Genomic DNA, 25,357 nt, shown 5'->3' on the forward strand with positions numbered 1-25,357 from the left:
TTACAGGCATAAGCCACTGCACCCAGCCCTTTCTGATCCTTTTTAAAATTGCTAAATAGTATACTGTACACTTATATGGATGTATGATAATTTAACCAGTCCCCTATTGATTTGTCTACTCTGCTATTTTTAACAGTGGTGACAATTTGTCAATTTATATTCTAGTTCACACGTAGGATAAATTCCTAAAAATTGAGTTATTAGGGCAAAGGTTATCTGCATTGCGATTTTAACAGAAAACAGCAGATTGCTTTCTCTAGAGGTTGTACCAGTTTATTTTCTGGCCATAAATGTGTTGAGTGTCTGTTTCTCCTTTTCTTCTGAACAGTGACATCTGCCAACTTCCATCTTGATGAAACCGTCTGTTCTTAATCCATCTTTTCTTACTTTTTGTTTTTTTTTCTTTTTTGAGACAGAGTTTCAGTCTTGTTGCCCAGGATGAAGTGCAGTGGTGTGATCTTGGCTCACTGCAACCTCCGCCTCCCAGGTTCAAGCGATTCTCCTGCCTCAGCCTCCCCAGTAGCTGGGATTACAGGTGCCCGCCACAACGCCCGGCTAATTTTGTATTTTTAGTAGAGATGGAGTTTCACCATATAGGCCAGGCTGGTCACTGAACTCCTAACCTCGGTGATCCACCGTGCCCGGCCAATTTTCCTATATTTTAATAAAGATGGAGTCTCCTCACTATGTTGCCTAGTCTGATCTCAAAACACCTCCCACCTCAGCCTCCCAAAGTGCTGGAATTACAGGCATGAGCCAGTATGCCAGGCCCCAAAATCGTTTTAAAAAATTTCCTTTCGCATTCAGTATTTAAATAATTTTAGAAATTATTTACTGAAGCAGTATCTAATATTCAGTATACTTTTTTTTTTTTGAGACAGAGTCTCACTCTGTCACCCAGGATAGAGTGCATGGCATGAACATGGCTCACAGCAGCCTCAACCTCCCAGGCTGAAGTGATCTTCTCACCTCAGACTCTGGAGTAGCTGAGACTACAGGTGTGCACCACCACACTCAGCTAATTTTTTCTTTTTTGGAGACAGAGTCTTGCTCTGTTGCCCAGGCTGGAGTACAATGGTGCGATCTCTGCTCACAACCTCTGCCTCCTGGTTTCAAACGATTCTCCTGCCTCAGACTCCCGAGTAGCTGGGATTACAGGTGCATGCCACCATGCCCAGCTAATTTTTTTATTTTTAGTAGAGACAGGGTTTCACTATGTTGGCCAGGCTGGTCTTGACCTCCTGACCTTGTGATGCACCCGCTTCAGCCTCCCAAAGTGTTGGGATTACAGGTGTGAGCCACCGTACCTGGCCTCTATGAGCTTTCTAATTACCAAGATAAATTCTTTTTTTCACTTAAAAGAAAAAAATCCACAACGAAAGATGCATAGCTATGTGGGTGACTAATAATTGACATTACTCTGAACTAAAAGTTTTTAAATATTTCTGTAATACCATAAATGACATACTAGTTGTAACTGATGAAAGCAGGATTTCACATTAAGATTTTCCTAATTTCTTATTAGCTCTGACTCATCTGAGGCTGAATTCTTACTATGCTATCTAAACCAAAATTTTAATGTACATGTTAACAATGCATAATAACAAAAAACCCCAAAACAGAATACAGCTTTTATATTACTGAACTTTATGTACAAAATCATTTGATTTCAAATAAACATTTAATGTAAAAACAAATGTTCTTTTAAACTGAATTTTTTTTACATCTACTGTACCATTCAAATGCTTTATCATCTTACATGATTTCTTCAAAATCTGTTATCAAGGGTACATATAGAAAAGCACTTTTTTTTTATAAATAGAAACAAAGGGATTTTTTCAGCTTTTACGATGACATAAAAAGTTTACTCAACAGAAGTAATTTTATTACTATTTGGGGGAGGGAATCACCAACTTTTTGTGCAAACAATGCTAGCCTTCTTTTAAGCATTAAGAGCATAACTGCTTAAGAAATGACATAAGCAATAATTCTACACCTACATCTCCCCTAAAATAATCTATTTTTTTTTTTTTTTTTACATATGTGCACAGCTTTAGCAAATTAAAGCCCGAGATAAATGCTCGAGATCTACTATCCAGAGGCAAAATCAGAGTTTACTAGAACTCATCATTTGGAGAGCTTACCAATCAAGGAATCTGTAATGAAAGCTGCAGTTTCCCTCTTTCCTATTTTTTTTTTAAACACAAAAATCAATGACTAAGAACTTAATACTGGATGACAAATCACATCCACACTATTCGTTAAATAGCCTCACAGTTAAACACATCTTAAAGACCAATCAAATCAGTATTTACATTTTATAAATTTCTGAAGACACCATTAGAAAGCTTATATATCCCTTCATTAAACAAAATAGGGAACTGCATCTGATGGTGGTGGAATGAAATTTTAAAATTAAAAATACCTGTATTTACAGCAGCATTGATCCTTTATAAATAAAGAATATGAAAATGCAATATCTTTAAGGATAATAAAAAATTGAGGTGATGTTACTCAACCACAGTGCTCGGAGTTGGAATAAAACCTATTGGTGCTTGTTAATGTGCCAGTAGTGAATCCACTTTCTGTTGGAGAAAATCCAACTGCAAATATGTGCATGAAACACATATAACACAGGGCAAAATTGCTCAAAATGATTCAAGTCAGCTTATCTGTATTGGATATTCTATTCATGAAACACATTACAAAGACATCCTTGCAAAGAAATAAAAGGCATAACAGTTTTCTGGTTGACTTTTTAAGAACACTTCTCCCCTCATAAGTGACATCTTAAAATCTCAAGCGTGTTCTTCCCTTGGTTTGCAATCCTAATTTAAAGATACGAACAGCTTAATTTTCCATGTGATTATCTAATTAAAAAAGAAAAACCAAAACAAGCAAAATGTTCAAGTTAAAAAAAAACATACTGAGTGAGCAATGCACTAAAATTATCCACATGAAAACAAATGGTCAGTAATCTTATAAACCAACATGGCATTTCACTGTCAACAATGTGAAAATTTATTATCTTCTCAAACAGGCATAAGATGAAGAAGTGCTATTTTTTAATTGTAAAATGAACTTATGTAATGTAAAATATCTCACATTATAATTTTTCATTCTGAATTGATAAATGATTTCAAAAACAAGGATCTAAGTTTGACTGCAAATAGTAATGCAATATAATTTCACAAAAATCCTTCAATATCTATTTTTTTCCTTTTCTGTAGTTGATATATGAAGACCGCTTCAATTTCTAAAAAAGGAACCATTCCAATTTTCCCTCCCCAAGAAAATGTCTCACAATTACAAAGTAGAAAAACAGCCAGTCATAAATGCAAAAAAATTCTAATTTATATATGAAATAATTTCTAGATTATCAATTCAACATATTTGATGACTATTGTTGAATTTAAAAATACTTTCTTTGAAATATTGCTTTTCATGCTTAAACTAGAGAATGTTTTAATGACATCAATGAAAGTGATATACATGTAATGCTGCATAATGAAGTGAAGTAGAACCCTGATAGAAATATCCTTGTTGAAATCATTTACTTCATCTAACAGTGCCTGTTTGGAACCTATGATTACAAACAAAAACATAATTCTTCTTAGAGGATGAATTCCCTAAAATGTAATTTCAGTGTTTGTCCATAACATGGGGTTAGATCTTTTCAGAGTTTTTGTTTTTTGCTCTGTTTTGAAACCCCTGAGACGCTATCTGTTTCCAAAGCTTTCTCTTTTGAGTTAATTTCACTAAATCCATTTGCTGTCCCATTTTGTTCTTCAGTTATTTCTTCGTTTGCAGGGGAAGCAGATTCCCCCTTTTCTAATTTTTGCTGCATTTCACGGAGCTTGGTAACAGCTTTATCTATTGACATTATGCTAATAAGATTAAAGTCATGCATGCTGACTAGATGAAGCATGAAGTTTCGACATAAATTCTTCTTAATTATTTTCTGTCCATAATTTTCTACAAACAGCATACAGGCATGATTCATTTGATTGTCAGCAATAAACCTATTTAATAAAAACAGAATATCAATAGCAATACAAGGCATTTTTGTCAAATGCAACAGTGATAATCATTATAAGAAGACTATATCCAATTCCAGTAAATAAAAGATGATAAAAGAAGAGGTAAGGCCGGGCGCGGTGGCTCAAGCCTGTAATCCCAGCACTTTGGGAGGCCGAGACGGGTGGATCACGAGGTCAGGAGATCGAGACCATCCTGGCTAATACGGTGAAACCCCGTCTCTACTAAAAAATACAAAAACTAGCCGGGCGACGAGGCGGGCGCCTGTAGTCCCAGCTACTCGGAGGCTGAGACAGGAGAATGGCGTGAACCCGGGAGGCGGAGCTTGCAGTGAGCTGAGAGCCGGCCACTGCACTCCAGCCTGGGCGGCAGAGCAAGACTCTGTCTCAAAAAAAAAAAAAAAAAAAAAGAAGCGGTAAAACTATAGAGAAGGCTGGGCGCGGTGGCTCAAGCCTGTAATCCCAGCACTTTGGGAGGCCGAGACGGGCGGATCACGAGGTCAGGAGATCGAGACCATCCTGGCTAACACGGTGAAACCCCATCTCTACCAAAAATACAAAAACTAGCGGGCGAGGTGGCGGGCGCCTGTAGTCCCAGCTACTCCGGAGGCTGAGGCAGGAGAATGGCGTAAACCCGGGAGGCGGAGCTTGCAGTGAGCTGAGATCCAGCCACTGCACTCCAGTCCGGGCGACAGAGCGAGACTCCGCCTCAAAAAAAAAAAAAAAAAAAAAAAGAAAGGTGATGGAATCACAACCCTGACACATAATGTTGCAATGACTCACATCTCTGCAACAAGTTCTAAAGACAAGGCCCAGTTTTTGCCCTGATTTTATTAATACTAATGAATATAATATTAATTCACTGTTAAAAATAATACCAAAAGGAACGTCTTTGTACCTAAAAAAAACCTGCCAAACCAAAAAACACTGGACTAGAATAAGATTTGGGACACATATACATTAATTGAATTTTAGATTTCTAGAATGGAAAACAGCAAAAGACCATAAAGAATAAAATATTTAAATTAATTTAGAAATACCCTACCCATGCTTCATGACATGGAGATTCCAGAGTTTCATCACTTCTTTCTCTCCTTCATTAACATCAGAAAATTCTTCAATTTGCTGGGGAAAAGAAAGAAAAACACCTATTAAAACACAGACGAAACATAACATACTTTAAGAAAAATTTGTATGTCAAAAACAGACTGTTTTGGAACTAAAAATATTACAACATACTTATACAGCAAAGTGGCAACATTTCTTGAAATTGACTTCTATTTAAGTAGTAATTTTATTGTATTTTATTCATTTATTTAGAGACAGAGTCTTGCTCTGTTGCCCAGGCTGAAGTACAGTGAGTGGCACAATCTCAGCTCACTTAAACCTTGACCTCCCAGGTTCAAGTGATTCTCCTGTCTCAGCCTCCTGAGCAGCTGCGATCACAAGCGCATGCTACCATGCCCAGCTAACTGTTGTATTTTCTATTAGTAGAGAAGGGGTTTGCCATGTTGGCGAGGCTGGTCTCAAACTCCTGACCTCAGGTGATCAGCCCAACTCACCTTACCAAAGTGTTGGGATTACAGGCGTGAGCCAGCACACCTGCCATCATTTAAAAAGGGAAAGGTAGCCGGGTGCGGTGGCTCACGCCTGTAATCTCAGCACTTAGGGAGGCCGAGGTGGGTGGATCACAAGGTCAGGAGGTCAAGACCATCCTGGCTAAGACGGTGAAACCCCGTCTCTACTAAAAAAAAATATAAAAAATTAGCCGGGCGTGGTGGCAGGCGCCTGTAGTCCCAGCTACTCAGGAGGCTGAGGCAGGAGAATGGCATGATCCCGGGAGGCGGAGCTTGCAGTGAGCCGAGATCATGCCACTCCACTCCAGCCTGGGTGACAGAGGAGACTCTGTCTCAGAAAATAAATAAATAAACAAGCAAATAAATAAAAAGGGAAAGGTTAAATTACGATTACCTATAAATATAGAAATGAAAACACACAATACAAATTTACTTGAAGAAAATCCCTCTTCCCTTTAACTTGGTAACTTTTTTGTTTTGAGACAGGGTCTCGCTCTGTCACCCAGGCTGGAATGCAGTGGTGTAATCCTGGCTCACTGCAACCTCCATCTCCTGGGGTTAAGCAACTCTCTTGCCTCAGCCTCCTGAGTAGCTGGGACTACAAGTGCGTGTCACCATACCCAGCTAATTTTTTGTATTTTTAGTAGAGACCGGGTTTTGCCATGTTGTCGACTGGTCTTGAACTCCTGAACTCAGGCAATCTGACTGCCTCCCAAAGTGCTAGGATTACAGGCATGAGCGACCACCCCCAGCCTAACTTGGTTAACTTTTAAAGTGACAATTTTAAAAACTGTACATTTCTGGATTCCTTAATTTTTTTTTTTTTTTCTTTGAGACGGAGTCTCGCTCTGTCGCCCGGGCTGGAGTGCAGTGGCCGGATCTCAGCTCACTGCAAGCTCCGCCTCCCGGGTTTACACCATTCTCCTGCCTCAGCCTCCCGAGTAGCTGGGACTAGAGGCGCCCGCCACCTCGCCCGGCTAGTTTTTTGTATTTTTTAGTAGAGACGGGGTTTCACCATGTTAGCCAGGATGGTCTCGATCTCCTGACCTCGTGATCCACCCGTCTTGGCCTCCCAAAGCGCTGGGATTACAGGCTTGAGCCACTGCGCCCCGCCTAATTTTTTTTAAAAAGAGTTCCTTTACACTGAAAGTCTGGTTCATATTAAGCAATTTTCAAAACAAATTAATATTTCAAGACAATTGCCAATAAAGATGGTAACAATAATTACTGTAATGGTTTTTTCTCTTAGCCATTCAGGATCCTTTTCATCTTCACTATCTACTTCCATTTCTTGTGGACGGAGAGGTAAGCAGGTATCACTATGGAAATACAGACGATTGTGGCCACTACTATATGTTCTTTGCTGTTCTACTTCTCCATCTTCAGATTCAAGAAATTCAGACATGCTTGCTTTTGTTCGTTTTGGCCTAATGAAAAGAAATAAATGTTGATTTTTGGCCTCTACATGTATACCATCTAACCTCATGACTAGGAGTTGAGATCTCTGATAATCTGCAACATCACCATTTTATAAAACTAACCAGAAAACAACAGTATTAGAGGCACAGCCCCAATAGTTATTTTCTTTCGGTACATAATGTAAATCAAACCTATTACATATTAATTCAAACACAGTTTTAAAACTGTCTTTCTGGGTGTGAAAAGTTATAGTTAAAAAGGAGGAAAAAGAAATGAAGTGCTAGTTAGGGCCCATTCAGATAGGAATATGCATATAAAATTCTACATGTCAAAACTGTATATTCTAACTCATGTATATTCACAAAGCAGAAAAGTCCTAACACTGGTTACATACACCTGCCTTAAAGTTTTTTCAGTTTTACTAAGATTAAAAATTCCCCCTTTGTAATTTTATTTATTACTATTATTATTATTTGAGATGAAGTTTCGCTCTTGTTGCCAGGCTGGAGCGCAATGGCGCGACCTCGGCTCACTGCAACCTCAACCTCCCAGGTTCAAGCAATTCTCCAGAAACTTCTACTGACAAAATTCTTTAACCTCACTAACCACTAGAGCAGTAGTGACATTAACATTATTAAAACTTAAGGATAAAGTTCAAAGAAAAAGTGAGAAAACCTCTGTAGAAATAGGAGCTATCAAGTGTTATAAAGCAGTTAACAACCCCATAGACACCTAATACTGAAAAATAATTTCCACCTAACTAGTAGCTTCGTCTGGCTCCTTTCTTCCTCCAACATCAGTAAAAATCAGAGCATAAACTTTTGGTATATGCCCTTTTTACCGACCTGCACACAAGAATGTGTGTGATAGGTGTTCTCTTAACTGGTCCGTTGCGACTAAAAGCAAATCCAGGTTGGCGATGAATATCCTGAGGATTTCCTGCATAGGAGCCATCATAACACTCATTGATAGAAACATCTATCCTAGCACCTTTTGGATGATACTGCAACAAAAATGTCAAAAAAAAATTAATTATCCTATCCTAAATATCCCTCCAATTTAATTAAAGAATCTGTGGGTTCTTAATATTTAGAAAACTAAAATAGGCCAGGCACACCAGCATGGTAAACAGGCAGTCAGAAGACCTGGGGTCAACAAAATGTGTTAAAATCTTAATTATGTCATTTATTTCTTGGCTGAGCAAGAATAAGAAAATTATTTAATTCAAAGAGTTGGTTGAGGATTTTGTGAGTCAATTAAGACACATTACACAAACATTAATTATAATTCCAAATATATGTCAACTCCGAATCATTCATGGTAATCCATATATACAGCAATCTATCAAATACAGAAATTTGTTATTTTTATACAAAGTGTAATTTTTGAAAGTCAAGCTGTCTTGTACTTAACGTATATTTTTTCCCTTTTTTTATTTTTAAAATTTTTGTGGGTACACAGGTGTATATATTTGTGGGATACAAGAGATGTTCTTAATACAAATTGAGAAAACATGAAAAATTACTCACAACATAGTTGAAGATAAATCTGCTATGGCAGAGTTTAAGATGCTTGAGTAAACTATAAAGTTTGCGGCAGTTCAGAGTGCACCAAGGGCAATGCAGGTCATCTCTTGCTTCAGTTTGTTGCCTTGTATTGTTGTTATAGAGAAACTAAAAACAATAATAAAAAAAAAAAAAAGCAAATCTCCAATTTATGCATAACAAGATATTTTGTTTAAACATCACTTCTGCCAGGCGCGGTGGCTCAAGCCTGTAATCCCAGCACTTTGAGAGGCCGAGACGGGCGGATCACGAGGTCAGGAGATCGAGACCATCCTGGCTAACACGGTGAAACCCCATCTCTACTAAAAAATACAAAAAACTAGCCAGGCGAGGTGGCGGGCGCCTCTAGTCCCAGCTACTGGGGAGGCTGAGGCAGAAGAATGGCGCAAACCCGGGAGGCGGAGCTTGCAGTGAGCTGAGATCCGGCCACTGCACTCCAGCCTGGGCTACAGAGCGAGACACCGTCTCAAAAAAAAAAAAAAATCACTTCTAAAAATAGTTTTAAAAATTTAAAAGGAAAATCAAATTAGAGATATTCTCTTCAATTAAATATACTCAGTGAGGCGAGGTCGCTCATGCCTGTTAATCTCAGCATTTTGGGAGGCCAAGGCAGACACTGTCGAATGTATCGCTTGGAGCTCAAGATAAGCCTGGGCAACATGGTAAAACCTCGTCTCCATAAAAACTACAAAAATTAGCTGGGAGTGACGGCGTGTGCTTGTAGTCAGTTACTTGGGAGGCTGAGGTGTGAGAATCTGGTTGAACCCAAGAGGCAGAGGTTGCAGTGAGCTGAGATTGCACCACTGCACTCCAGCCTGGGCAACAAAGTGAGACCCTGTCTCAAATAAATAAATTAATTAAATAAAAATAAAAAATATTCATGTTTGACAAAAAACAAATACATTTCATAACTAATTTAAGAAGGGTCAGCTATGTTTACCTGATAAAATATTCTTAATTTCTGTCGGTTTTCATTTGGAGTATCCTTTTCTTTTCTTGTTTGCAGATCTGTAGTCAATGATTCTTTAACAGCTGAAAACATACACTTTTATATTCAATAAAAACACTGCTTTTGAAAAGCAAAATAACATACCTCACAGAAACTATTAAATATTAAAGGTTTCACAGAATTCTACTTGTGGTATGTGGTATTTAAATCTGTTTCTGTTATTTCCCTCAACTGATGACTGCGGGAACAATATCCATAATCAGCATCCCTAATCTGATGTTAAGGTCTGTTGGCAGGACATATTTTTTTTCCTTAAAAAGCACCTCCGGCCCGGCGCGGTGGCTCATGCCTGTAATCCCAGCACACTGGGAGGCCAAGGCAGGCGGATCATGAGGTCAGGAGTTAGAGACCAGCCTGCCCAACATGCCGAAACCCCTGTCTCTACTAAAAACACAAAAAATTAGCTGGGCGTGGTGGTGGGCACCTGCAATCCCAGCTACTCAGGAGGTGGAAGCAGGAGAATTGCTTGAACCAGGGAGGCGGAGGTTGCAGTGAGCTGAGACCACACCACTGCACTTCAGCCTGGGTGACAAAAGCGAAACTCTGTCTCAAAAAACAAAAACAGAAACAAAAACAAAAAACCACCTCCTATGTCCTAAACAATTATAAAAGTAACTCCAAGTAATTATATGTCATTACCATGCTGTTTTAAGCACTTTGAGGTCAGAGTGTGGTTGTGTTTTTTTTTGCTGTTGAGACAGAGATTCACTTTGTTGCCCAGGCTGGCGTGCAGTGGCACAATCTCAGCTCACTGCAACCTCCACCTCCTGGGTTCAAGCAAGTCTCCTGCCTCAGCCTCCTGAGTAGCAGGGTTTACAGGTGCCCGCCACCACACCCGGCTGACTGCTTGTATTTTAGTAGAGACACGGTTTCACCATGTTACCCAGGCTGGTCTCGAACTCCTGAGCTCAGGCAATCTGCTCATCTTGGCCTCCAAAAGTGCTAGGATTACAGATATGAGTCAGCATGTCCAGCCCAGAGTGTGGTTTTAATTGGTGTTTGTATTCTCAGAGTCCAGGTGTGAGCAGGCACTAAGTGATGGTTTATCAGAAAGTTATACTTATTATATTAAAGTTATCTCAGGCCGGGAATGGTGGCTCATGTCTACACTCCCAGCACTTTGGGAAGCTGAGGCGGGCGTACTGCCTGAGGTCAGAAGTTTGAGACCAGCCTGGCTAACATGGTGAAACGCGATCTCTACTAAAAAAATATATACATATAAAAACTAGCAGCAGGCTGTAGTCCCAGCTACTTGGGAGGCTGAGGCAGGAGAATTGCTTGAACCCGGGAGGCAGAGGGTGCAGTGAGCTGAGGTCACGCCACTGCACTCCAGCACAGGTGACGACGGAGCAAGACTCCATCTCCAAAAAAACAAACAAACAAAAAGGCATTTATATTTCCTTACATAATTAACAATTAGGTATAATTTGTATACAACTTTTTTTTAGTTTCGATGCAACCTTTTACCTATTTCACTGGCTTCTGAGTATTCTGAGAAGTGCCCACACTACAGTTTACTTGGAAAACCTTTCCCCTGACACAGGCCATTTATTTTATTTTTATTTTTTATTTTTATTTTTTATTTTATTTTATTTTTTTGAGACGGAGTCTCGCTCTGTCTCCCGGGCTGGAGTGCAGTGGCTGGATCTCAGCTCACTGCAAGCTCCGCCTCCCGGGTTCACGCCATTCTCCTGCCTCAGCCTCCGGAGTAGCTGGGACTCACAGGCGCCCACCACCTCGCCCGGCTAGTTTTTTGTATTTTTTTAGTAGAGACGGGGTTTCACCGTGTTAGCCAGGATGGTCTCGATCTCCTGACCTCGTGATCCGCCCATCTCGGCCTCCCAAAGTGCTGGGATTACAGGCTTGAGCCACCGCACACGGCCATATTTTTTTTTGTTGTTGTTGAGACGGAGTCTCGCTCTGTCGCCCAGGCTGGAGTGCAGTGGCCGGATCTCAGCTCACTGCAAGCTCCGCCTCCCGGGTTTACACCATTCTCCTGCCTCAGCCTCCCGAGTAGCTGGGACTACAGGCGCCCACCATCTCGCCCGGCTAATTTTTTGTATTTTTTTAGTAGAGACGGGGTTTCACCGTGTTAGCCAGGATGGTCTCGATCTCCTGACCTCGTGATCCGCCCGTCTCGGCCTCCCAAAGTGCTGGGATTACAGGCTTGAGCCACCGCGCCCGGCCCCAGCCATATTTTTTATTTTTTATAAGCGACAGGGTGTCACTATGTTGCCCAGGCTGGTCTTGAACTCCTGGGCTTCAAGCAATCCACCCACCCTGGTCTCCCAAAGTGCTAGGATTACAGTTGTCAACTACTGCGCCTGGCCCCATTTCTTTTATCTCTTTAATCTGATCATTACTGTGACTTGCACACAATGAGTGTACATGAGCGGTCAAAGAGGACAACTTAAGCCTTCTGCCTTCTTTAAACAGGCAGATAAAGACACACAAGCGCTCTCAGGTCAAGGAAAATGTTCCTACTGGACAGATACAAAAACGACAGAAGTTGGCCAGGCGCAGCGGCTCAAGTCTATAGTCCCAGTACTGTGGGACGCTGAGGGAGGCAGATTGCTTGAGGTCAGGAGTTTGAGACCAGTGTGGGTGACAGCAAAATCCTATCTCTACCAAAACATACAAAAATTAACAGGGTGTGGTGGCACGAGCCTGTAGTCCTGTCTATGTGGAGGGCTAAGGTGGGAGGATCTCTTGAGCCTGGGAGGCAGTTGCTGAGATGGCACCACTGCACTCCAGCCAGGGTGAGAGAGAGAGACCCTGTCTCAAAAAAAAAAAAAAGTAAAATAAAAATGATAGAACACTGCAACTTGGGCCTTAAACTCAGCAGTAAGTTAACTCTATTTGTAAATGTTTTTTCCTCTTAAAAATCGGCTGGGCACGATGGCTCATGCCTGTAATCCCAGCACTTTGGGAGGCCGAGATGGGTGCATCACCTGAGGTCAGTAGTTTGAGACCAGTCTGGCCAACACGATGAAACCCTGTTTCTACTAAAAATACAAAAATTAGCTGGGCATGGTGGTGTGTGCCTGTAATCTCAGCTACTCGGGAGGCTGAGGCAGAATTCCTGAAACCGGGAGGCTAAGGTTGTGCTGAGCCAAGATCATGCCACTGCACTGCAGCCTGGGCAGGGTGGCTCACACCTGTAATTCCCAGCACTTAGGGAGGAGGCCCAGGTGAGCGGATCACGAGGTCAGGAGATCGACACCATCCTGGCTAACACGGTGAAACCCCATTTCTACTAAAAATACAAAAAAATAGGCCGGGCATGGTGGCTCATGCCCGGCCTAATTTTTTGGGAGGCCAAGGCAGGTAGATCATGAGGTTAGGAGATCAAGACTATCCTGGCTAACATGGTGAAACCCCGTCTCTATTAAAAATACAAAAAAAAAAAAAAAAAAAAATTTTAGCCAGGCATGGTGGCCAGCGCCTGTAGTCCCAGCTACTCTGGAGGCTGAGGCAGGAGTCTGCATGATCCTGGGAGGTGGAGCTTGCAGTGAGCTAAGATTGCACCACTGCACTCCAGCCTGGGCAAGAAAGCGAGACTCCAATTAAAAAAAAAAAAAAAATCAAAACAAAACAAAAAAAACAAACAAACAGAAAAACTTATACGTGAGCTATAAAAAACATAGTTACTGGGCTAGGCTCGGTGGCTCATGCCTGTAATCCCAGCACTTTTGGAGGCAAAGGTGGGCGGATCACAAGGTCAGGAGATCGAGATCATCCTGGCTAACAAGGTGAAACCCCGTCTCTATTAAAAATACAAAAAAAAAAAAAGTAGCTCGGCGTGGTGACAGGCACCTGTAATCCCAGCTACTCAGGAGGTTGAGGCAGGAGAATGGCACGAACCAGGGAGGCAGAGCTTGCAGTAAGCCGAGATTGTGCCACTGCACTCCAGTCTGGGCCACAGGACGAGACTCCGTCTCAAAAAAAACAAAACAAAACAAAACTTAGTTCCAAAGCTCTTTATAGTTATGATTCCAAAATCTTAAAAGCTAATCTGAAAGCCAATAGTTTTAAGTTTCTGGTAAATTTGTTTAGTGGAAAAACTTGCCCTAAGTTAACATGAAGACTCCACTTCAAGATGTTGTTATATATAGGCCGGGCGCGGTGGCTCAAGCCTGTAATCCCAGCACTTTGGGAGGCCGAGACGGGCGGATCACGAGGTCAGGAGATCGAGACCATCCTGGCTAACACGGTGAAACCCCGTCTCTACTAAAATACAAAAAAAAAACTAGCCGGGCGAGGTGGCGGACGCCTATAGTCCCAGCTACTCGGGAGGCTGAGGCAGGAGAATGGCGTGAACCTGGGAGGCGGAGCTTGCAGTGAGCTGAGATCCGGCCACTGCACTCCAGCTGGGCGATAGAGCGAGACTCCATCTCAAAAAAAAAAAAAAAAAAAAAAAAGATGTTATATATGACATCTATACCATGTACCATATCACGTTTCTATAAATTTTTTTTTTTTTTTTCAATTCAAATTTCTAGGCACACTTGGCACAAAGGTTCTGGATGAAGAATTTTTACTACTACTTCAACACAAAACTTTACAGTTAAGATAGGAGAACTCTAATTTACCATGATTCGTAACCTACATAATAAGCCAAACAGTATTTCCAAACGACTAATCACATAGAGGCCAGGAGAGGTGGCTCTCGCCTGTAATCCCAGCACTTTGAGAGGCTGAGGCGGGCAGATCATGAGGTCAGGAGATGGAGACCATCCTGGCTAACATGGTGAAACCTCATCTCTACTTTTTAAATTTATTGACTTATTTTTATTTTTTTTGAGACAGAGTATTGCTCTGTCGCCCAGACTGGAGTGCAGTGGCACAATCTCAGCTCACTGCGAACTCCGCCTCCCGGGTTCACGCCATTCTCATGCCTCAGCCTCTTGAGTGCTGGGACTACGGGTGGCCACCACCACGCCTGGCTAATTTTTTTTTGGATTTTTAGTAGGGACAGGGTTTCATCGTGTTAGCCAGGATGGTCTCAATCTCCTCACCTTGTGATCCGCCCGCCTTGGTCTCCCAAAGTGCTGGGATTACAGGTGTGAGCCACTGCGCCTGGCCAACCCTGTCTCTACTAAAACTACAAAAAATCAGCCAGGTGTGGTGGCATGCGTCTGTAGTCACAGCTACTCGGGAGGCTGAGGCAGAAGAATCGTTTGAACCCACAAGGCAGAGGTAGCAGTGAGCCGAAATCGCGCCACTGCACTCCTGCCTGGGTAACAGAGCAAGACTCCATCTCAAAAAAAAAAAAAAGAAGAAAGAAGAATCACATAAAGCAAAACACAAGTGAATTAATCTAAAGCATGAGACCTAACCCTGCAAACCATTATTTTGATTGTAATGTTTTCTTACCAATAGTTTGAGTAGGTTTAACTGAACCAGGTTTGTTTTCCTGATGGAGACTCTCTGAATTTCTAGTGGCAAGAGGTTTGGCAATAGGAGCTGTAGATTTATCATTGGTCTCTCCTGTCCAACGAAGAGTGAACTGCAACGTAGGTCCCTGAGAAAATGTTTCAAATGGAGGCAGTCTCTAAAAAACAAAAAACATGCAAAGACTGGAGACTCAGATAATGAATTCAAATAAATTGCAGAAATAAAAAAAAATCATTGTAAGTCAATGTGGATTTGCCTTAATAGATTTGTCTTGAAAATCCAAATGCTGACTGAGATGGCTAGGCAAACAAAGTAAACGTATGGAGCAGACACTGTAGAACTTGAACTGGAGAGCACAGGCTACCTAAAAAGAGGCGACCACTGATCAGCAACGGGTGAATTGTTGCCATGTGAAAACACTGGTCCAGCACAGCCAGATTTTCAGATTTTTCCAAAGAAGTCAGAAATTAAAGTTTTCAAGGGAAAACTTCTCATTTATGTTGTTGCTAACCAGTTCAAAATGTCTTTTTTTTTTCTTTTGAGACGGAGTTTCACTCTTGTCGCCCAGGCTGGTGTGCAATTGGCATGGTCTCACCTCACTGCAACCTCCGCCTCCCAGGTTCAAGGGATTCTCCTGTCTCAGCCTCCCAAGTAGCTGGGATTACAGGCGCCCGCCATCACACCCGGCTAATTTTTTGTGTGTGTGTTTTTAGTAGAGACAGGGTTTCACCATCTTGGTCAGGCTGGTTTTGAACCCCTGACCTCAGGTGATTCGCCTGCCTCGGCCTCCCAAAGTGCTGGGGTTACAGGCGTGAGCCACCGCGCCCGGCCTTGAAGTCTTAAAAACAAAATTGTGGTACCCAAAGCCCACCAGCATGTAACCTTTGCTCTTAGGTGACCAATTTACCTTTTTTTCTTGTAAATTGAACAGCTTTTCAATTAGTAATTTTCTTTGACTTCTCTCAGTTTCACTGACAAAGACTGCCAGTGCTTCTCTTCTTTGATTTTAGGACACTGAGCTACTGAAAATAGCTAACTTTTAGCCATCTGACCGAATCACTCACCCATCCTCAAGAATTTACCTATTAAGCTGATGATCCCAAATTGGTTCTCCATTCTTATCCTTATGCTTGAACCCTAAACTTCTCCAAACTGCTGTTTGGACAGTGCCAATTGATCTCAATGTCACCTTGAACTAAACCATGTTTAGAAGTGTATCCATTATCTTTTCTTCTAAAACACACTTTCCTTCTCACGTTATTTTTGTTCCTGTCATTATCATCCTATTAGTGACCCTAAGCTAAAAATTTTGGAATTATATTTGACTCCTATTCTTTCATTTCTCAGGTAATTACCATGTCCTTTTCGAAATGTCTAATCATTTCTTCCTCGTCCTTCAAGGATTACACACACACAAAAACCTTTGTATAGATCAGTATTGCCTTACTACCAGAGTACCTCAATTGTTCTCCTTGCTTCTGATTTTTACTTTCCTATTCAAATATAGGAGAGATCAAATAATTTTCTCAAAGACTGCTTTCATGATATTCTCTTTTATAAAACCTTCAATGAGCATCAATTTATTTTACTGCCACAGAGGCCTAAACTCCTTCTATATTGTTATTACAAAGTAATCCTCTTAAAACTATTTAGACTAGAGGTCTGGGTGCAGTGGCTCACGCCTGTAATCCCAGCACTTTGGGAGGCCGAGGCAGGCAATCACGAGGTCAGGAGTTCGAGACCATCCTGGACAACATGGTGAAACCCCGTCTCTACTAAAATACAAAAAATTAGCTGGGCATGGTAGCAGGCGCCTGTAATCACAGCTACTCAGGAGACTGAGGCAGGAGAATTGCTTGAACTCGAGAGGCGGAGGTTGCAGTGAGCCAAAATCACGCCACTGCATTCCAGCCTGGCAAAAGAGCAAGACTCCGTCTCAGAAAAAAAAAAAAGGCCAGACACGGTGGCTCACACCTGTAGCACTTTGGGAGGCCAAGGCAGATGGATCACAAGGTCGGGAGTTTGAGACCGGCCTGGCCAATATGGTGAAACCGCATCTCTACTAAAAATACAAAACTCAGCCAGGCATGGTGGTGCGTGCCTGTAATCCCAGCTACTCAGGAGGCTGAGGGTGAAGAACTGCTTGAACCCAGGAGGTAGAGGTTGCAGTGAGCCGAGATCATGCCACTGTACTCCAGCCTAGGTGACAGAGTGAAACTCTATCTCAAAAAAAAAAAAAAAAAAAAACCAAAACCAACAACAACAAAAAAACCACCACCAACAAAACCCTTCATATATAATCCTTATAGTCTCATGAATAAAAACATACTTTAAAACAAGAAATTTAAAATGAAAAAGATCATAAAGATAAATCCATGCAGAAAACTCAAACACTATAGATAAAATTATTTGAAATCTCATCACCTGGAGTTAACCACTATTATAAATTTTAGAAAGAAGGGGGGAAAAAAGTATATACACACACACACACACACACACACACACTTATGTAAAAATTTAATATGGAAATCTTGTCAAACTATCATCCTTTTTAATGGCTTTTTAGATTGAATGTGTTTGTTTCATTATTTTAAAAATCCTGAGAAAACCTGTTACCCATATCTTTTGTTAACAAGTTACTACATTGTGACAAAAATATAAAATTTTAACTGTTGCCGGGCGCAGTGGCTCAAGCCTGTAATCCCAGCACTTTGGGAGGCCGAGACGGGTGGATCACGAGGTCAGGAGATCAAGACCATCCTGGCTAATACGGTGAAACCCCGTCTCTACTAAAAAATACAAAAAACTAGCCGGGCGACGAGGCGGGCGCCTGTAGTCCCAGCTACTCGGGAGGCTGAGACAGGAGAATGGCGTGAACCCGAGAGGCGGAGCTTGCAGTGAGCTGAGAGCCAGCCACTGCACTCCAGCCTGGGCGGCAGAGCAAGACTCCATCTCAAAATAAATAAATAAATAAATAAATAAATAATAAATAAAATAAAATAAAATTTTAACTGTTAAAGACTATATATACAATTGTAACTTTATATATATTGCCATTCTGCCCTATAGTAAGACTGTATCAACCTTTTTTTTTTTTTTTTTTTCTGAGACAGAGTCTTGCTCTGTCTCCCAGGATAAAGTGAAGTGGCATAATCTCAGCTCACTGAAACCTCTGCCTCCTGGGTTCAAGTAATACACCTCCTAAGCCTCCCAAGTTGCTGGGACTATAAGCATCTGCCACCACGCTCGGCTAATTTTTGTGTTTTTGGTAGAGATGGGGTTTGACCATGTTGGCCAGGCTGGTGTCAAACTCGTAACCTCAGGGGATCCATCTGCCTAGGCCTCCCAAAGTGCTCGGATTATAGGCATGAGCCACTGAGCCCAGCCCCAACTTACTCTTACATCAAAATATTATTTGAGAGCATTTGTGTCCTCACATCCCTAAAACACTAGAAACTGTCAAACCATGTCAAACTGTCAAAAGTAGTATCTCTGCATTTGCATGCCTTTGAACACTAATAAGGTTGAGTATTGCTTTAAAAGTTTGCTGGCCATCTATATACATTTTCTAAGAACTGCGTGATAGTCCTTGACACATATTTCTTATTACACTGCGTATCTTTTTCTTGTTTTATAATTCACAATATTACGTATTCATAATATTAGCATTTTGTGCTACAAATATTTCCCCCATTCCATAATTTGTTTGTAACTTTAGATTTTTTGCAATATAAAAATGACTAATTTTAACCAGGCAATTTTTACTTTATGCTTTCTTACTTTTAAATCATCCTTAGAAGGGTCTTCTTCACTGCAATATATTAACATTCACCTATTTTTTTTCTATGCTTATGAATGTTCATTTTTACATGTTTATGAGCCTTCTGGAATGTATTAGGTCTAAGATTATTTCCAGATGACTGGAGAAGAGTTGTCACAATTAATGAACAGTTTGTCTTTCTCACAGAGCTATACCACTGCCTTTATCATAAACTACATTTCAAATATACAACAAACTATTTCAGGACTATGCCTGAATGATATGCTTGTCTATTCCTATGCTTATACCATAGGGCTTAAGTTATCTTAACTTTACAGTATATTCTACTGTATATTGTATATCATACTAAAACTGGTAAGTAAAAATTCTCAAAATATTTTTCTAAAATTTCCCTTAGTATTACTAAACACTTCTCCTTTTAGATTAACTTGGAACTAATTTTATGGCTTAAAAAAAATCCTTATGAGATTTTGCATTGGATGGTACACTGACTTAACATATTTAGAAATAAAGGACATCATTATAGTTTTGAATCTACCTATTTAAGAAACATATGGATTCCTCTTTATCTCTTAAAAGAGTTATTTTAAGTATGCTTAATCTAAATTCTGCAGACTTCTTAACAAATGTATTACTAGTCATTCCTTATTACCTGCCATTACAACAAATGGAATTTAAAATAGCCATTAACATTTATTGAGCACTTATTGTATGCCAGGCACTGTACTAAATATTTTATTATTTCATCTAATCCATCAATTCTATGTCTCGTTTTACAGGTGAAAAAACTGAGACATGGATAAATAACTTGCCAAACGCCACATAGCTAGGAGCAGAGATTTGAATCAGGCAGTCTGGCTCTAAAGAATGATGCCAGCCGGGCGCGGTGGCTCAAGCCTGTAATCCCAGCACTTTGGGAGGCTGAGACGGGCGAATCACAAGGTCAGGAGATCGAGCCCATCCTGGCTAACACGGTGAAACCTCGTCTCTACTAAAAAATACAAAAAAACTAGCCAGGCGAGGTGGCGGGCACCTGTAGTCCCAGCTACTTGGGAGGCTGAGGCAGGAGAATGGCGTGAACCCGGGAGGCGGAGCTTGCAGTGAGCTGAGATCCGGCCACTGCACTCCAGTCCAGGCGACAGAGCGAGACTCCGTCTCAAAAAAAAAAAAAAAAAAAAAAAAAAAAAAAAAAAAAAAAAAAAAAAAAAATGATGCCTTCCGTGTAGCTGGGCGCAGTGGTTCACACCTGTAATCCTAGTGCTTTGGGAGGCTGAGGCGGGCGGATCACAAGGTCAGGAGTTCGAGACCAGCCTGGCCAACATGGTCAAACTCCGTCTCTACTAAAAATACAAAAACTTAAGCCAGGCGTGGTGGCACGCGCCTGTAATCACAGCTACTCGGGAGGATGAGACAGGAAAATCGCTTGAGCCCGGGAGGCAGAGGTTGCAGTGAGCCGAGACCATGCCACTGCACTCCAGCCTGGGCAACAGAGCAAGACTCCGCCTCAAAAAAAAAAAAAAAAAAAAAAAAGGATGATGCCTTCCATTAAATGCTCTGACTAGATCATTTGATCATTTACTTGTGTTTTTTAAAGAATAAAAAACAAAGGACTTTACTTCCAACATGAATTAGCATTTGGGGAGGAAAATATCAATCAAAAATGGGAGTTCATAACTATAACGTGCTCAACCTTCTAAGTAGTCCATACCTTCCCATCAAGAATAGTCTCCCATGTTGCTCTTTTCTTGCTTATTGGACATTCTTCCATTTCCTGCATGGCTACTTCATATTCCCCATCTAAAAGCTGTAAGCGCCTGTTAGACAAACACATATACTTTAAAGTAACCTGTGTTATTACTATAAGTACACAAATTCTACATCTTTAGATTTATACTAAAAGCATTTATTAAATTTATAAACTAGCTTACATACCCGACAAGATTTAAAAATACAGCTACACTCCAGTCCTGATGAAAGCAATTTTAATGATGTATACTAAAAACTGTATTACTAGGGATTCATTACTCTAGCTACTCAGATATAACTCGAAACACATAAAGTATAATATGCTTGAGGTCTCAAAACCTGGTACGTTGTCAACATTAAATATAAAGCATATGTACAGGCTTTATTTATTTATTTGAGATGGAGTCTTGGTCTGTTGCCCAGGCTGGAGTGCAGTGGTGCAATCTCCGCTCACCGCAAATCTTTGCTGCCCAGTTCGAGCAATTCTCCTGCCTCGGCTTCCCGAGTAGCTGGGATTACAGGCGCATGCCAACATGACCGGCTAATTTTTGTATTTTTAGCAGAGACAGGGTTTCACCATCTTGGCCAGGCTGGTCTTAAACTCCTGCCCTCGTGATCCACCCACCTCGGCCTCCCAAAGTGCTGGGATTACAGGCGTGAACCACCACGCCCGGCCCAAGCTTTATATTTTTAAAAATAGGAGAACAGTGTTACAATGGTTGTCTTAGGGAAATACTAAGAATTCTATTATTTTTAACTCCTGTAATTGTTTGAACTAGAATCCTTTACTTTTATACTTGACCAGTAAACTGATGACTACGACAAATCTGGTAACTATAGAATTCTGGGGGCACCTGGCACATATAGGTGCTCAATAAATATTTCATGGAACACTAATTGAATCAAATAATTCAAATATATTCATACAATATAGTTTTAAGGTGTGTGTACATACATGTCTATGTATAATTTATTTTTTCCATACTTTAAACACTAGTAACTACTACTACTCTAAACACCATTCTTCAACCATGCTCAGTAATTAACTGTATATATCAAGAATGTGGCTTCTCTTCATCACTCTTAGAGAAATTCTATTAGGTAAAACAGCTGACATTTATTGAGTGTTCACTATGTGCCAGGCACTATTATAAAGATTTTACATGGTTCATTTAATCTTCCCAACAATGCTATGAACTACGTACTATTATTCCATTGCCAGAAGAGAAAACTGAGGCAAGAAAAGGTTAAATAACTTGCCTTAAAATGAAACCATAAATAGCCAGAGCTAGCAAATGAATCCAGGTGTCTGTCTCTAAAGTCTCTTAAAACCAAATAATTGAGACTTAAGAATTTTTGTCTTTTCTCTATGCTGTACAACTTAAATTTAGTCAACTTCAATAGTACATATCAGCAAAGCCATTCAATTATTTAAAAAACTAATTTATTCAAATAGGCAATAAATTCATATATTTCTAAATCAAAACGGAGCTTCCTTATGCTTTTACATAGATACATACTATTCCATTTTATGCATGTACATTTGATAGTTACAATCCAATGCACTCTCCTATCTGTAATGTACGTGGAGACCTTTCTTCCAGTCTCATCAAGTGCTTTATCAAAAGTTTTTTGGTCTCTGTCAATCTGATAAGTGAAAACATGCATCTCAGTGTACTTTTAATTCAGATATTTTATTTTTTAAATTGTTTAAGAACCATATATATCTATTTTGGTAAACTTATGGTTTCCTTTGCCCATTCCTCTATTGGGCAGTGGTCTTGTAAAATTAGTATGACCTTTTTACATTCAAGAATGAGATATCTGCCTATAAAACGAGTTGAAAATAATTTCTCCCTGTCTTGTCATTTCCATTTTGACTTTGGTTATGGTGGCTTGTTTTCTGAAGAAGTTTTTCATTTTTATTTTGTTCAACCTTGCATTCTTTTCCTATATGGCTTTTGAATTTTTATTATTTCAAGGAATTAACTGGATTTTTTTTTTTTAAGACACTCTCACTCTGTCACCCAGGCTAGAGTGCAGTGGCACAATCACAGATCACTAAAGCCTCAGACTCCTGGGCTCAAGTGATTCTCCCACCTTGGTCTTCCAAAGTACTAAGATTACAAGTGTGAGCCATTGTTCCCAGCCCTCTGTGAGATTTTAAAAACAATTTTTACATACCTAACATGCAGATTTTGGCTTAAAAACACTATTCTTCTATAAAGAATCATGCATGACTCCTTGAAGAAATCACAATTTCAGAGCAGAGGTAAGAAAAGGAGAAGGTAGGCCGGGTGCGGTGGCTCATGCCCCTAATCCCGACACTTTGGGAGGCTGAGGTGGGAGGATCACCTGAGGTAAGGAGTTCGAGACCAGCCTGACCAACATGGAGAAACCTCGTCTCTACTAGAAATACAAAATTAGCCAGGCATGGCGGTGCATGCCTATAATCCCAGCTACTCAGGAGGCTGAGGCCGGAGAATCGCTTGAACCTGGGAGGCAGAGGTAGTGGTGAGCTGAGATCGTGCCTTTGTACTCCAGCCTGGGCAACAAGAGTGAAACTCCGTCTCGGTCGGGCGCGGTGGCTCAAGCCTGTAATCCCAGCACTTTGGGAGGCCGAGACGGGCGGATCACGAGGTCAGGAGATCGAGACCATCCTGGCTAACACGGTGAAACCCCGTCTCTACTAAAAATACAAAAACTAGCCAGGCGAGGTGGCAGGCGCCTGTAATCCCAGCTACTCGGGAGGCTGAGGCAGGAGAATGGCGTAAACCCGGGAGGCGGAGCTTGCAGTGAGCTGAGATCTGGCCACTGCACTCCAGTCCAGGCGACAGAGCGAGACTCCGCCTCAAAAAAAAAAAAAAAAAAAAAGGAGAAGGAATTCTGGTATATCTTACTATTCTAGAAGATCAGGAAAAACCAGCAGCAACAAAACAGGACACAGAAGCCTACTTAGAAGGGTTCCTCCTGACCAAATATGAGACAATTTGAGCATTAAAATAACAGTATCAACAGATTAAAACTAGTTGAATAAAAATAAATTTGTTACTCCATACTGATTTTAAAATATCAAAGCTGGGAAAAGGAATGCTCTTTTTTTTAAATTTACATATAACTTTTCTTAATTTTTTTGTTTTTTTCATTTTAGGGACAGGGTCTTGCTATGTTGCCCAAGCTGGTCTCAAACTCCTGGGCTCAAATAATCTTCCCGTGTTGGACTTATAAAGTGTTAGGGTTACAGGCGTCAGCCACTATGCTTGCCTGTTTTTATATATATATATATATATATATAATTTTAGGGTTGGTCAAGTGAAGCAGTGGGAGCAGAGAAGGAACGCTCTTCTTTACAGAAAAATGCAAACTAATAAATGTGGAAGAAATGTTAGAAAATTACCATTTCCTAACTGCCAAAGGAACAATTTTATTCAAGCAAAAATAAGCAATCGATGCTAAAACTATTAGGTGAAAGGCTATGGGAAGAAAATGGATATTTACTCAGCTTCATGTATTAGTGTAAGAATTATATGGTAATTTATAGGCCAGGCACGGTGGCTCAAGCCTGTAATCCCAGCACTTTGGGAGGCCGAGACGGGCGGATCACGAGGTCAGGAGATCGAGACCATCCTGGCTAACACGGTGAAACCCTGTCTCTACTAAAAAGTACAAAAAACTAGCCAGGCGAGGTGGCGGGCGCCTGTAGTCCCAGCTACTCGGAGGCTGAGGCAGGAGAATGGCGTGAACCCGGGAGGCGGAGCTTGCAGTGAGCTGAGAACCGGCCACTGCACTCCAGCCCGGGCGACAGAGCGAGACTCCGTCTCAAAAAAAAAAAAAAGAATTATATGGTAATTTATATAAAAGGGGAAAAAAGTCCTGTTACAATGGAGAAATACTGTGAACAGCATCTTAACCGAGTGATCAAACCTAATATTACCTTTGGCCTGTGATATATAAAGAACACATCACTCATTAGAATCCCTGCCAAAAATGTTTAACCTGAAGCTAATCATGAGGAAATCATCACAGTTCAAATTGAGATACATTCTGCAAAACTACAGCCCTATACAGGGGGAAAAATGCCACAAAAGGTAGTGGGAAAGGGTAGGGGACTATTCCAAATTGAAAGAGACTGAAGAACTATGACAACTAGCTATAGAATTGGGGTGGGGACAGGACAAATTATAAAGGACTTTATTGAGGTCAACTGGGGAGACAGTATTGTATTTGTATTTTAATTTTCCTCATAAGTGTATGGTGGTTATACCAGAAAATGTCTTTGTTCTTAGGAGCTACATGCAACAGAGTTTATAAATGAGAAATAAAGCAAAACCTGCAAACTGTTCAGCACAAAAATAAAATACATACTCACAAATAAATCAAATGTGGCAAAATGTTAACAACAATTTAGATGAACGGTATGGGGATATTAAATGACTGTAGTATTCTTCAGTATTATTTCAACTTTCCTATAGGTTTGAATTTTTTTTTTTTTTTTTTTGGAGATGGAGTCTCACTCTGTCAACCAGGCTGGAGTGCAGTGGCGTGATCTCAACTCACTGCAACCCCCACCTCCTGGATTCAAGTGATTCTCCTGCCTCAGCCTCTGAGTAGGTGGGACTACAGGAGCGCACCACCACGCCCAGTTAATTTTTGTATTTTTAGTAGAGATGGGGCTTCACCATGTTGGCCAGGATGGTCTCGAACTCTTGACCTCGTGATCCGCCTGCCTCAGCCTCCCAAAGTGCTGGGATTACAGGCGTGAGCCACCACGCCCGGGTAAATATTTTCAAAATAAGCTGCTGGGTGGAAATTCTCCCAGTTTCTGC

The 25,357-nt window shown here is 40.8% G+C and overlaps 1 protein-coding gene across 2 annotated transcripts in view; it reads right to left on the reverse strand.

Annotated features, from left to right (window-relative positions):
- Nucleotides 1–1,662: 1,662 nt before the first annotated feature.
- SUZ12 (SUZ12 polycomb repressive complex 2 subunit) overlaps nucleotides 1,663–25,357 on the reverse strand; it is a 65,656-nt gene continuing 41,961 nt past the window's right edge. For both annotated transcript variants that reach the window (XM_033184277.1, XM_033184276.1), the window contains 8 exons: nucleotides 20,494–20,599; nucleotides 14,984–15,161; nucleotides 9,539–9,630; nucleotides 8,563–8,706; nucleotides 7,879–8,036; nucleotides 6,843–7,041; nucleotides 5,083–5,162; nucleotides 1,663–4,022 (listed from right to left, as the gene is read on the reverse strand). In XM_033184277.1, coding sequence (XP_033040168.1) covers nucleotides 3,677–4,022; nucleotides 5,083–5,162; nucleotides 6,843–7,041; nucleotides 7,879–8,036; nucleotides 8,563–8,706; nucleotides 9,539–9,630; nucleotides 14,984–15,161; nucleotides 20,494–20,599 — 1,303 coding nt within the window. In that variant the 3' untranslated portion in view covers nucleotides 1,663–3,676. The remainder of the gene's footprint in view (nucleotides 4,023–5,082; nucleotides 5,163–6,842; nucleotides 7,042–7,878; nucleotides 8,037–8,562; nucleotides 8,707–9,538; nucleotides 9,631–14,983; nucleotides 15,162–20,493; nucleotides 20,600–25,357) is intronic.

Source organism: Trachypithecus francoisi, unplaced genomic scaffold, assembly GCF_009764315.1.
Source record: "Trachypithecus francoisi isolate TF-2019V2 unplaced genomic scaffold, Tfra_2.0 Lachesis_group20, whole genome shotgun sequence".
In the NCBI taxonomy this organism is placed as follows: Eukaryota; Metazoa; Chordata; class Mammalia; order Primates; family Cercopithecidae; genus Trachypithecus; species Trachypithecus francoisi.